The sequence below is a fragment of the Phodopus roborovskii genome, unplaced genomic scaffold (assembly GCF_943737965.1).
Source record: "Phodopus roborovskii unplaced genomic scaffold, PHOROB, whole genome shotgun sequence".
Classification (NCBI taxonomy): domain Eukaryota; kingdom Metazoa; phylum Chordata; class Mammalia; order Rodentia; family Cricetidae; genus Phodopus; species Phodopus roborovskii.
The window spans coordinates 32,649,007-32,663,964 of NW_026126517.1; the positions used below are offsets into that span (position 1 = coordinate 32,649,007).

The following is a 14,958-nucleotide window of genomic DNA, read 5'->3' on the forward strand; positions in this document are numbered from 1 at the left end:
TTCCTCTGATGCAGTTAAGTTTCCTCATTTTAAGGTTCCTTTTGTCTTACATTGCTATTTGTTTATTTTTTAAAAACAGTCTATCTGTCTAACAGCTTGGTTACAATAGGAAAAGACAATTACCTAGGGAAACAGGTTATAGAAGCACCAATGAGGATTTAAAAAAAAAAAATAGAAAGATATATTGAGATTCAAAACATGGATCCAGAGCTATGAAATAGCACAGGGCTGGAGTTAGTAACATCAACAACTCCCAGTGTTTACTACGTACAAAAGCTTAGGTCTCTGCAGTAGTTGGCCTCCTCAACAGCAACTCTGTCCTATGCAATGCATGTGCCAGGTAAATAAGGGCCAAGGCAGCAAACAACAGGAGACAGGATTAAGGCCAGAGGCACACACAGTTATGGAATTTGGTTTGAGTACACATGTGACAGTAAGGGCTCATTCATAAGGACTACAGTACTGGTGGCATATGAACATCCAGTGACAATAACTGAGGGCAAGTTAGCCTATGCCTTGTAACTAAGGGAGATGGCCACAGCCAAATATTACCAAAATCCAGAGCAGGGACCAGAAACCCCACAAGCAGGTACATACAACAAGTCTAATAATTTTAACTTCAAAACCCTTCTAGCAAGTAGTTCTGTAACTTGGACAGGCCTCCCCAAGGAAATCTCCCAATGAAAATGGCAAATGATAAAACAAACTATACCTTTAAAAATTTGCAAATTATTCATGCACTAGATTAGATAGTTTAGGAAAGACAAATACAAAAATAAATAAATAAATAAATAAATAAATAAATAAATAAACTAACCTTTTGGGATTCATTAGACAGAACAACAAACAAAAAAAATCTATTGAAAACAGCTCACTAACTTATGGTTATTATTTTATAAAAAGCTCACCCTTTCCAACAACTTTTGAAGCTTTAGTGTCTTCTCCTCACGTAGTTTTTCCCTTAACTGCTGAGCTTTCATGTGCTTCTCTTCATATTTCTTCTTAGATTCTGCAATAGTCCTGTTAACACAGACAAATGAACAAGAGACACACATGACAAGGTTAAATCAGAGATCTGTGGACTTCAAAAATCTCAATACATACAAGATGCATCTCAGCCTAGTGCTTGTCATCTGAATAAGTATGAAATGTCCTAATATAAAATGCTGAAAATAATCACAGAACAACTCCAGGTAATAATCAAGATTTCTTTCCATCAAGCATTTCAAGAGAATTTTCAAAGGTCAGACCTTTTACGAGATGGTGAAGAAAGTTTTTCATGCATGTGAATTCCATGCCCTGGAAGTCTAGCTGGCTCTTCTTCTACAATATCCCCCCAGGATGTATTTTGACGCCAAGATTCACGAGCTAACAGGGGAAAAAATAAAGTAAAACAAAATTTGGAAAAAGTTGCTGTTTAATCATGTACTTTAAAGCTAACTTTGAGATTTTTTTTTTTTTTGTTAAATATGCATCTGTGTATATGCACATGTATGTGGAAACTGAAGGACTACTGTGGGTGCCATCCTCAGAAACCTCATCCACAGGATCTGTTACTGACCTGGAGTTCACTAAATTAGGCACTGCTGCCTGGCCAGAAAGCCCAAATATATACCTCGCTCCACTTCCCCTTGCTGGTTTCATGAGCGCCAACAACCATGCTTGGCATTTTTACTTGGGATTTGGGGACAGACCCCTCCACTGCGCAAGCTTATAAGGCAATCACTTTACTTACTGAGCTATCTCCAAATAAACATGACTTGTAAAAGCACTTATAGCTCAAATTATTTTACCTAAAAACTGCATGTAAGAAAATCTAGAGTATCCCATTATGACTACGAAACTCAAAGACATATACACACAATACCTTCATAATCTGCAAGAACATCATTCCAATCCATAGACATACCACAGAAGGATAGACTCCCACTGCCCATGCTAGCCTAGAATGTAACAAAAAGATGAAAAATAATTTTTGCATATAATATTATAAACTTTAAAATGCACTACATATAAAATTCTATCAACTTCTAATAAACTTCACTGAACCAGACAAATGAACAAAAACAAAACTAATTCCCTTATACAGTCATAATTACCAAGTTAAAATACCCAGACTATGTATTTTAAGAATTCACTAGCCACTTATAAGAATAAATTAATTATATTTCAAAACAAGTAAACTCGTCTTACACAAAGCCTATGTTGGAATTCAAAATTATTTGATAGTAATTATTAGAAAAATGAAATATAAAACATATGGTTGCTTTATTCAATAAATCTCCACCACCAACAAGTATAACCTTAGTACTTAGCAACAAAGCAATACATCATTTGCTATTAATCAGTAAGCTAAAACAAGAATACAATCTTTAGTCCCTAGATATTAACGTCTGAGAAATAAAGTTCTGGATTTCTGACAGACACAATTTCTTGATTTGTAAAATGAGAATGAGAACTTCTTACTAAAACTGCGTCATGTATGAAAATACTTTGTAATAAATAATTTTAGAAGAATGATTTGCTACACTACCACAATAAATTTTACTATCACTCAAGATTTTAAGATAATAAAAAGCTCACGGAAAAATCACTGTCATTGTCAGTCTCGATGCTAATGTCATTGTTTTCTTCAGCTTCGATCTCTCTAGTTAACTGCTCTTCTTCAGCTATGGCGCTGGCAATGGCTTCTTCATTCGCCTTCTCTAGGCGGTCTGCTAGCTCTTCTTTTTTAGCGAGAACTTCTGCCATAGACTGTAACATTTTTAAAAACAACAAATAGGGCAGAATCATGAAACACTAATGCATCTTTCTGTGGTAATTATAAAATAAATATACATGTGAAATATATATATATATTATATGTATATATATACATATTCATATACATACATATGTGTGTATATAGTAGATAAGATATATAGATATATAGATATCATAAAAAATGTTGACTTAGAATCAGAAAACCTGGATCCAATAGAAGCTCAAGCAGTATGACTTACAAAGTGCATGAAGCCAAGGGCTTATTTTATTGCTCCATAAAATGCAACAACAATCCATATCTGACCTTCTTTACCAGACTGCTCTGTATGAGAAACTGTGACATTATGTAAATAACAGATATTATCCATGGAAAAGTGGGAATTTCATCCGAATGCCTAAATCCAAAACAGCTGCAGATAAAATATTTTCCTTTAAAATGAAACAAGGATAGTATGCTATGATAGGAGCATACAAAGAATGTAGACTATGGAGGTGATTATATAATTTGAATATATTTTGATAACCTAAAAATAATTATAATCAAACAATATGACTGAGAATTATCCATTAATAAGAATTATGAGTATCTCAGAATTTATACTATGAACCCAAAGGCAAACACTAAAATAACAAAATTAAGATTTATGCCTAATAAACCAACAAATGATATAAAACAGAATTTTTAAAAGCAATAGATGAAACAATACACACATGACTCAAAGGGAAACAAATACTAAGCTGATAAATTGTAAACAAATCACATTACATGTAGTCTAAATATCATTAGTTAACCAGCCAAGACTGTCAAACTGGATCAAGAGCAATAGTCAACAATGTTTCTCATAAGAAACTTAAAGATAGAGCTTAAAATTAATTATAATAATGATGATGATGATGATGATGATGATGACAATGACGACAACAAAAACCCTGAGATAGGAAGCAAGTAGACAATGATCAAAAGGAGCTGTAAAGAGTAAGGGTGAGAGGTAAATGATATAATTATATTTTAAATTCCAAAGAAAAAAAACAACTGAGGTAGTCACAGCAAAGACAGATTGCAGAGCAAAACCTATCACTAGAAACAAAAAAGGTCATTTCATGAAGGGACAATTTATCATGAATGCAAGTCTCTTAAAATCTAATGAAATCAAGAGAGTTTCAAATTACATGAGGCAAAGCCTAAGCTAAGATCTAAGAAACAAACAAACAAAAATGTTAACTACTTTAGATTAAAAATTGACAGTTCTCTAATGGTTAAGCATGCAGGTTTGATCAGATTTGCATATCAAATATACATCAAAACCTGTATGTAGATACTTAAGTAGTCATTCATAATATCTAATAGCCAAACAATAAAAACTAATTGTACAACTGAAAAACAGAAAGTACAGTATTGCATATCCATACAATGAAATATAATTTTGTCATAAAATTTAATAAAAACTTAAAATAACCTAAAACATGGATATGTCTTTAAAGCATTAAGTACATAAAAGAAAATAATACTGTATTCTATTTCTGCAATGTCCAGAACAGGCAAGGAAACAGATACAGAAGGCAAGTTAGCAGGACAAGGATGGTAGTCAGTTTCTTTGAGAGGAATGACATTTTCTCACCTATATGGTAATGGGCAAATGAGTCTGTGAATATATTTTAAGAGCATTTCATTATAATCTTTAAATGGATAAGTTATGTTATACAAAGTATAATTCAATCAAATTTTCTAAAAGCTTCAGTTACATTCAAAGAGGTCAACACCTTTTTATAATGACAGAGCATGAAAACAAAAAATAATACTGTAAAAGACACAAAAATATTATCAACAAAATAGAACTAGATATTTTTACAAATGAAATGAAAATACATGTTTACACAAAGATGCATGCTAGGACTAAGGATATGGCTCAATGGCAGAACACTTGCCTAGAATGCACTTACCCAGAAGGCCCTGTTTCAATCCTTAATACTGTCCCCTCCCAAATATACACAAATATTCATGTCATTTCTAGCCAAAACAAAAACTAGAAGCAACCTAGGTGTCTATAAATAAATGAATGAACAAACATTGCGTTGTGTACACAAAACAAGCTACCACTGAAGCTGAAAGGGCAGTGGACTACTACACACACCTCATGGATGAACTTAGAAACAACTACACTGCTTAAAGATGACAAACAAAGAACGTATGACTTAATTTATATAAAATTCTCAAAATATAAACTTCAATAGGTTACAGGAGAAGAGGAAGGCAGGAAAAGCAGGACTGGGAGGAAGGTTGTGGAGAGGAAAGTGGGAGCTTTGAGTAGCACTCACTGTGTTCAGGACCTCGGTTATAGTGATGGTTTCATAGGTATAAGCACAGGTAAAAGTACATCAGTTTGTATACACTAGAAGGCTACTAAAGATCAATTATAACTCAGTAAAACTATTTCGAACTGAAAATACTTAAACCCTAGGTTTTAAGTAATTAGGAAAAGAATCTACACATCTCTATTTTTTATTTTTTTTTAGACTTCCCTTTATCATTCACTAACAGGTTCCCTTCAAAATAAAGAACAACAACAAAACAAAAGAATTCACAGAGGTTGTCCCGAAGGAATAAAATGAGTTAGGAAGTTTATAGACTATTATTGTGCATCATACATTCTTCCTAGAAGCCTAAAAGTCCTACAGAAAGTAGCTGTTCTTAATGTGCCACATAGCATAACAATACCTAAATTCCAAATATCAAAAAGAGAGTGTGTGTGTGTGTGTGTGTGTGTGCGTGCGTGTGTGTGTTTGCAAAAGATAAGTTAGTACATAAATATACTGTTACCTCATTGTCTCAGTCAATTTTATATTTACTGAAATACATTTCTATTTGAAACATAAAAATCTGAAGATTTATCCTATACCAAAGCTTATGAATGACACACTAATTCAGCATCCATACACTTTGTATCAAGTGGTAAAACACAAATAACTAGCCAGAGAGTAGTGGCACACACCTTTAATCCCAGCACTTGGGAAGCTGAGGCAGGAGGATCTCTGTGAGTTTGAGGCCAGCCTAGTCTACAAAGAGTTCCAGAACAGCCAGGCCTGTTTCACAGAGAAACTCTGCCTCAAAAATAAATAAATAAATAAACAAATGGTACAAATAATTTACTATTATTTTAAACAACTCAGAAAATTTGAAAAGTTATATTCAATTTTTTAAAGTTCATTACTAGAAGATACAAGAAAAGAAAAATTGTCCAACCTTGTTAAAGGAGCCAAAACGTTATTTTTGTTATTGTTGTCATGTTCATTTCTTTTTCTTCACTTAAACATCCCATTTCAATTTCATACTATATTTACTGTGGCTATCTCTTTAAGATAAAGAACTTTACCTAATACTATTATATACAATTGTTTTTTAAAAAATAAAATGAGGGATCCAGGAAATGGTTTATTTGGTAATGTACCTGCCACTCAAGCATGAGGACCTGAGTTCAGTTGTCTAGCACACACACAACTGTGGCACAGCAGTACATAGCTGTAACCTAGAAGGAGGGGTATGGGACAGAGGAGTGATAGAAACAAGCACATCCCTAGAGTTTACTGCCTAGGTATCCTAGCCATCCTGGGAGTTCCAGGTTTATTAAGCCTCCCTGTCTCACTTAAAGAGGGGAGCAACAGAGGAAGACACACTAACACTCACTATCAGCCTGCACATATATGTGCATGCAAACCATACTATATATATATATATGTGTGTGTGTGTGTGTGTGTGTATATATATATATATATATAATACATACTTACACAAAGGGAAAGGTTAAAATGTGTTTACATGTGCATTATGTGCCTATGTAATATATATATATGTGTGTGTGTGTGTGTGTGTGTGTGTGTGTGTGTGTATATATATATATATATTCAAAATGAAAAAAGTTAGAAAATAAAATTTGAATCATGGTGTATCTCATTTATATATGTGCCCACTTCTTAAAAAAGAAACAATGAAGGAAAGCTAGTTAAGTGGTACTTTGGATCAGCCTTGGGGTGAGGTGTAATATACTAAAATGAGAAACAGGAATAGATGAGCAGAAATTAAATAATCATACAAAAACATAAAACTACAGATGATCAATGCATTTTCAAAGATTTGAGACTAAAGATAAATAAATGCCAACTTAAAGACCAACTCCAACTGGTTCTGAAGGCCCACTCCTACAATCCTAGCACAATCAGTACTTCAGTGTCATCCTCAGCTACATAACAAATTCAAGGTGACAGTGTAGAAAACCTTGACTGCCAAAGTATAACCAAAAGCAAAGCAAAAAAAACAGCAGTCGTCCTTTCCATCTATGGGAATGCCAGATGTTGAAGAAAAAGGCTTTACTGGTATATAGTTAGTTCTCTTTGCCTTTCTGATTCTCATTTTATTTATTTAACTGTGTGTGTGTGTGTGCGCGCGCGCGCGCACAGGGTTGGTTGGTTTTTTGAGACAGGGTTTCTCTCTGTAACCCTGGTTATTCTGGAACTCTCTTTGTAGGCCAGGCTGGTCTCCAACTCAAAGAGATCAGCCTGTCTTTGCCTCCAGATTACTGGGATTAAAGGTGTGTGTCATCACTGCCCAGCTAGGTTTGGTTTCTTAATCCTGGACTAAAATGCATTTGATCAAATCACATATAATCTGACTCTGAACCATTATATATTACCATTTTAACTGTTATATTACCATTTTTGTCCCGAACAAATCAGTAAGAACCTTAACTATAGAAAAATATTACTGTAAGAAAAAAGTTGAAATGAAGTGACATAAAATGCTTTATAAAACCTGTTTTGTAAAGTATAAAGTTATAATAAGACCAATATTATTGACGTTTATGCCTTTTTAATATAGTTGTACAGAATTCTGATAAGTTGTTCTTACCAAGTCAGCAGCACTCACATTTGAAATATCTGAAGGGTCTGTCTCATTCACTATTCCTACTTTGTCTGCCAGAACTCTGTCTTTATCTGTTGGCAAAGCTGAGGTGGCTTGTTGAGTAACAGCAAGGCACACGGCATCACTGTGAACAGCTGGTATTTCAGAAGTATGCACTGAACTGTCTTGACTACTACCAGAATTCTTGACATCATCCAATATACTCACTGTGAACTAAAAACATATACGTTTAGAATAAACCAGAGACAATTTTCAAATGTACCAAATATTAGATTTTGTAAAAGCTAGTTATGCTTAATCTATCAACTGTGAAGCAGCACTTACCTGTCTAAAAGAAATCTCTCTCTCTCTCTGTCTCTCTCTTTCTCTGCATGCCTACTATGTGTTGAGTATCATTTACTCAGAAATATAAATTGCAACATTTCCTTTTAGTAGACTGGCTTTTATTTATTTTGAACATTTACTTATTATATATGTTTGCATGTGTACACATGTACATACTTGTATAATCAGAGGACAACTTGCACGATGGATTCTCTACTTACACTATGTGGGATCTGGGTATTAAACTCAGGTCACTGGGCTTGGCAGCGAATACCTTTATTTGCTAAGTCATCTTATCAGCCAGCCCTAGTAGGCTAGTTTTTAATGGACATTTAGATTTCTCACAAGGAAATCTAGTCACACTCATAATACTACTAATCACTGGATTTATTTAACCAAAGGTATTATGCAGTCATTTGTAAACTGTCTAATATCAAATGGAAAGAACCAGCACTGAAAATATCCTGAAATCATTTCTTACTAAAATATATTTTAGGACAGTTTACTTAAAATTATCAAACTTGTCCTCTTTAAAACATGACTTCATAAATCTTTGAAATTTTGGGAAAAAAATGAATAAGACACCCTATAGTGGACTCAGGAAAATAGACTAAGCAATAGAACACATTTAAATACCCAGTGTGACTCCTCATACAAATCATGAACTTTAGATTTAAATGTCTCCCATTCCCCCCTGTATAAGAGTAACTTACACACAACCAATAGAAATGTGAAAATACAAAATGACAGTAGCATTGGCTTAGACCACCTATATATCCATTTTTAAATCTAATTTAGTAAATATAACCAAGTCTATTTTCACATTCCAATAGATTTTAAGAAAATATTGTTTTATGTTTCAATTTGGGTTAAAGAATTAAAACCTAAAATTGTAAATTTAATACTCACATCATTTCTAAATAAGCACTGATAAACACTTCAGTGGCCATAAAGCTCCAAGTTTAATGAACTGTTTCTAAAATATAAAACTTGGCCAAGTCTCACAAGCTACTCTAGACATACTACTATTGGTCAGAACTTAACATCCAAAGTGCTGATATTAACATAAACATCATTTAAATTGGATCATACTGTTTACAATGTTATCAACATTATTAACCTGTCAGTCACCATGGTTTGTAATCTTCTTGACAATATTTACATTAGCATTACTGATGCTTACAGCATAGTTGACTGTTTATCAAAAACTCAGTATTATTTATCTAAGAAATCAAAGCTAAACATAAAATAAAGTTGAAAAAAAGATATAAATATCCTAATTCCATTTTCAGAGTGACAGTGAAAAATATGAATACTGTTCTCACAGACTTCCATCAGAACTAACTTCTCACACTGTAACATTATGGCAATGTTTGAATTACTCAGAAAGTCTCTGAACTATTCTTGAAATCTCAAAACTCAAATATATTTACATCAATATACAACAAATGTCATTAATTTTCATAAGGTTATAATTTTAAGTAAGACACATCAGTAAAATTCCTGATGGTATGTAAAATTAAAAAGTTATTTCTTCCCAGACATGATGATGAATGCTTAGAATCCTAGCAAGAAGAACATGGGGCTCACAGGTTACATCCAGTGTGGAGCCTAACTCAAAAGCAGCAAGAGCTGGGCATTGTGCCCCACATCTCTGGTCCTAGCACTCAGGAGACAAAGGCAAGTGAACTTCTGTGAGTTCCAGGGAAGCCTGGTCCACATAGTAAGTTCCAGAACCACCAGAGTTATGTAGTGAGACTCTGTTTAAAATAAAAGGTATAAAGATAGGAAAGTAGGAAGGTAAAGAAAGGATAGAGAGAGGAAAGGAAGAGAGGGAGGGAGGAAATAAGAAACTGAAAAGAGAGGTAAAGAGGGAGGAAAAGAAAAAAGGAAGATTTCTTCACTAAGGATCTCCAAGTATTTGAGTTTCTTAAAAGTACATCCAATATATATATACTATTTTCTACATGTCTAAGGCTCTTACACGTTGTCTCAAATTAGAACACTATGTAAGGTATCACTTGAAGAAGCTTGAAATATCACAAAAACATAAAACATATATAGTGAATAGTTCTAGCACATCAAGAGTACTGTAACATTAGAGCCTTGTCATTACCAAGTTTGGTAGTGCACACCTGTGTGGCTCCAGAGGCTCAGAAGGCTGGGAAGAGGATCACAAGTTCAAAATCAGCCTGGGCTACAAAGTAAAGCCAAGGCCAACCCGAGCCCCTGAGGAACATCTTTTCTTAAAACAAAAGATTCTTTTTTAAAAATGTAGCGCAGTGATAGAGCACTTGCCTAGCATGTGCATGATCCCATAAGTCTCATTTCCAATACCAAAAAGGTAAAAAGCAAAAGAAAAAACAGCAAGACCAGGAAGTTAAGAATTATTTTCAATGAGGAAAATATATTTTGTACTTAAATAGTAGACATTCTAAACTGAAAATATTACAACTACTTTTTGATTCATTAAGATACTTCTGATCTCATGGAATATGTCATTATTACTTTTACATAACAATTATAGCAAATTAATGAATAATTATATATAAATACCTAAGAAGTGTATGAGTTCTTAAGTAAAAAAGAAAAAATACTGGGAATCTTAACTTCAAAAACAATACTTAACATAGAAAAATTTCAGTATCTCAATGTCATTTTTTAATGAAAGTAAACCCCCCCAAATGAAGAAAGAGCCAATTAATAATAAACCTTGTCAAATTACAATAATTGTGACATTAAATGAAATCACTTTACTTCTGTCATAACAGTATAAAACAAACTGAACTATAGGCAAAGAATGAATACACAAAGAACACTGCTTACAAAACAAAATTTAAAAAGCTGCAATGAGTTCTTCCAAACACTTCAAGTCATGAGAGTCTAAAAATGATGAGGAACTGTCCTGATGAAAAGCAGTAAAGAATGTTTGCATGGTGGTGCACACCTTTAATCCCAGAAACCTGGAGGCAGAGACAGGCCAATCTCTGTGAGTTTGAGACCAGTCTGGTCTACAGAGCTAGTTTCAGGACAGCCAGGACTACACAGATAAATTCTGTCTCAATTAAGAAAAAAGAAAGAATGGAAGGAAGAAAGAAAGAAAGGAGGGAGGGAGGGAGGGGAGAGAGGGGGGAAGGAAGAAAAGAAAATGGAAAAGAAAAGAAAAAAGAAGCAAAAGAAAAGACATGACAGTAAAGAAATAAAACCATTCTGGAAACATATAATCTACAAAGACAATCAGTAGAGCCATGCATAATAACATATTCCTGTAGTCCCAGAACTCAGGAAACTGAAAACAGGATGATCAGAGGTTTGAAGGCAGTCTGAGCTACATAGCACGACTGTCTCAAAAATAAAGAGGAAAACAACAAAAGCAGCCAGTCATGAGAGGATGTAACTGTAACATCAATCCCTGAAAGGCTGAAGCAGGAGGACAGTTAAGTTCTAGGCCAGCTACATGGTAAGACCCCCTATCTCTAAATTATAAACATACGGGTGGGCAAGATGGCTCTAACCTGAGTTCAAAACCCCAAACCAAGATGGTAGGAGAAAGCCAACTCTCCTAAGTTGTCCTCTGACACACATAAATAATAAGTGCAATCTAAAAATAATAATAATAATAATAATAAGCCTTTGCATTTTTAACATAACACTAAAAATGTAATACAATTGTTTGGTTGGAACCTCCAGCTTACCCCTGCATGATCCAGAAAGCCCCATTCTTGTCTCTTTCTCCAAACACCCCACTCAGTGAATCTCCTAACAAAGGAGCCAAAAAGCCCAGTTCTTCATTCTTGGCTACTACAGCAGCTTCCTCCCCTGAAGTTGTTAGCTACCCAAGTCCCTTCCAGAAGTGCCCAAATAATTGGGGAAAAATCCAGCTAGTGGTGATCACATCACCACTCCTTGCTACAACCCATGAAATCTCTCTGCTTTCGTTTGTGGGCACTTCTCTGGTCTCCATCTCTGAGACTGGAGAACCGGCCTGGAGGAGTTGCTTTACTCAAATAAACCTATTTTAATACTTCATCAAATTCAGCTTGAATTGGCTTACTGTGTTGGCAGAGAAACCTATTATTGAGGGTGGGAGCAGAAAACTCTATTAACAACAAAAACTTGAATACTGACCATAAATGAGATAATTTATATAAATGTTAAATTCACTGAACTTCATATTATATCTACATAAAGAATATATCTGTTCTCAGAAGATACATGCTATGATGTAAAGTAGATGGCTTTGATGTTGACACATTAATCTCAGTATATAGCAAAGTATAGACAGACAGACATGCAGACAGTGAAAAAAGAAAATGTAATAAACATTAATTGGGATTCTAAGTAGGAGGTAGATTCACCAATCTAATCTTAAACTTCTCTTAAGATAGAAGCTTTTAAAAATGAAGATGTCTTTGAAAATGGCAGTGAGGGTTTTCAGAACACATTACCTGAGTTCTCTCAGCGAGGGGACGGTCGGAAGGATGGAATGAGTCTTTGGATGGAGATTCAACAACAGAAGGTCTATCATCAACAAGATCACCCTTCTGTGTCCTTTCTCCAGGTAAAAGGCATACGTTTTCCTTATCACTGTCATCCTTTGACTTTACAGTTTCTGTCACTAGTGAAACCCTTGGCATCACTGCTGTGGATCGGGGACGAACTGGCCTTCCTCTCTGAACAGTTTCCCATCCTTCAGCATCTTTCCGTTCTAAGCAATTAAGGGAAGAAAATAAATCAAAATTTTTTTAGATAATAAAACTATTGGGAAACATAAAATAGAAATGTTTTCCAATCTCATTTCATTAATTTCTCCTTCCTCATTGTTTTTCCTAAAATATTTTAAGGCAAATTCTACACAGTCTTTTTTTTTTTTTTTTTTTTTAACAGAAAACATCTTTAATACTGTTAGTATACACAACAAAACTAATAATGCAATAAATCATATCAATTCTATATTCAATTTTAGTCAAAACATAGTCTGTTATTAAGTATGTTCTGTTTATATTTAAGTATAATGCAAATTAAAAAAGAAATCATAAAATGAATAAGAATCACACAGGAGAAAAACTGAATTATAAAATTAAAAGAGTTTAAAAAAAGATTTCATTTTCCAGTTAATTTAACCAGTTCCTCTTCAAATCATGATGATTAATCACTTAATTCTTTAAAAGAAAGAAAAACACTATTGAAAACTTGGACCTAATCCATTAGCTAAAAGAGCCAACACAAATACTGTCATATAATTAAACAACTGACTCAAGTAAAAAGTAGTATTTCAAAATAAAAACTATACCAAGGTCTCTTAGAAACAAAAAAAAAACAGTTATAGACAAATTACATCTTCAATGAACCTTCAGTGAAAACTATATTGATGAATTATTCCCATAATAATTAATGTGTAAGAACAGCAAATCATACATTAAAAACTGAGCCACTCTAAACAGAATATTAGAACAAAACTAAAAAATTAAAAACTAGAAATTACACTTCCTTTCACAATTTTAATACATACATATATATAAATTTTCCAACATTATGAATTTCATTAATAAAGTTATACTCAATTTAATTCAATACACTAATTGAAGAAAAACTGCCAACCCCACCCCCCACCCCCACACACCCCACACACACACCACCACCACCACCCCACCGCTGTGATGCCATTACTTATCACAACATTCAGTTCATTAGTGCTTGATTAGAATATTTATATTAACATTCAAGAGACAACCTTCCTGTAATTCACGTTAGGTCTTGATGTTAAGATTATGCTAATATCATAAATATGACCTTTTTCCCTTAGAACAAATTTTCATAGTCTTGGGTTTTTTTTTTGTTTTTTTTTTTTTTTACAAGTTTAGAGGAATTTACAGATACAGCCATCTTGACCTAGAATCGGTCTTTGTGAAAAAGTATTTCAGATTCACATTTTTTTCATTATGGTTATAAAGTTCAAGCTTCTCTAATTCTTCTGATGTAAATTTGAAGTTGTATTTTAAGAACTTTGTTAATTTCTTATGTTTTTCCAAATCTGAGGTATAATACTGTTTATAATACCCTATTACTATCTTGTCAATACTGGCACATTCTCTACAACATTCCCTATCCTTTTTTTTTTTTTCCTTTCATCAGTATTATTAGAGTCTGGTCCTTTTGTTCATCTATTTGAAAAAAAAAAATGCCTTTTAACTCTGTAACTACTTATTTTTCGTTTTAAGTTTCTGTGGCTTAACCTTTTCTTTTGCAAATGAAAAAATGGGGGGAGACTTTAGTTTCTCTTATTTATCTCTTAAGTTCTTAAACATTCGCCTTCATTCAATTCACTTTCTCAACTTTTCAAGGAGCTGTCCTTTCTGGCATTATTCAAAAGTAATTCTTCAGAATTATATAGCTATCTTTTTTCAATTTGCTTCTAACTTAATTCCATGTGATTACTGACAAAATGCATTTTATTTCTATTTTATGAAGGGTGTGCACTTATCAGAGGACAACTTTCAATAGTTGGTTCTCTCTTTCTACCATGTGGTTCCCAGGATTGAATTCAGGTCATCAGTTTTGGCAGCAAGTCCTTTACAACTGAGCCATCTCACCAGCATGCCTCACCTCTCAAATGATTTAAATCACCTGAAATCTCCTAAGACTTTCTAACAACACAGCATGTTTTAATTTCAATGTACCCATGCATATGTTTTTAGGCTTAATAGGTCAGGCCTTTGAAAAAAGAACTTGAATGAAAACTGACCTTTTTCTTGCTAAAAACAGCCATAAAAATTAGACAAAATATATAAACAAGCTGCTTAAAACACTGGAAAGCAACCAGCAAAAGCATGTCTTGAGGAACTACAATTCCTGAGTAAAGGGAATGGCAGCATCAGACCTACATTCACCTCAGCATTTTGACTGAAGACATTTGGGATTGAGAGAGAGTCCACTAAATTGAGTACTATCGAAAG

At 33.6% G+C, this 14,958-nt stretch overlaps 1 protein-coding gene across 1 annotated transcript in view; it reads right to left on the minus strand.

Moving 5' to 3' along the window:
* Positions 1–14,958, minus strand: part of Scaper (S-phase cyclin A associated protein in the ER) — a 308,455-nt gene that overhangs the window by 249,596 nt on the left and 43,901 nt on the right. The window contains exons 8-13 of the mRNA XM_051197515.1: positions 12,451–12,710; positions 7,664–7,891; positions 2,584–2,754; positions 1,868–1,943; positions 1,251–1,368; positions 909–1,020 (exon numbers count right to left, since the gene is read on the minus strand). Coding sequence (XP_051053472.1) covers positions 909–1,020; positions 1,251–1,368; positions 1,868–1,943; positions 2,584–2,754; positions 7,664–7,891; positions 12,451–12,710 — 965 coding nt within the window. The remainder of the gene's footprint in view (positions 1–908; positions 1,021–1,250; positions 1,369–1,867; positions 1,944–2,583; positions 2,755–7,663; positions 7,892–12,450; positions 12,711–14,958) is intronic.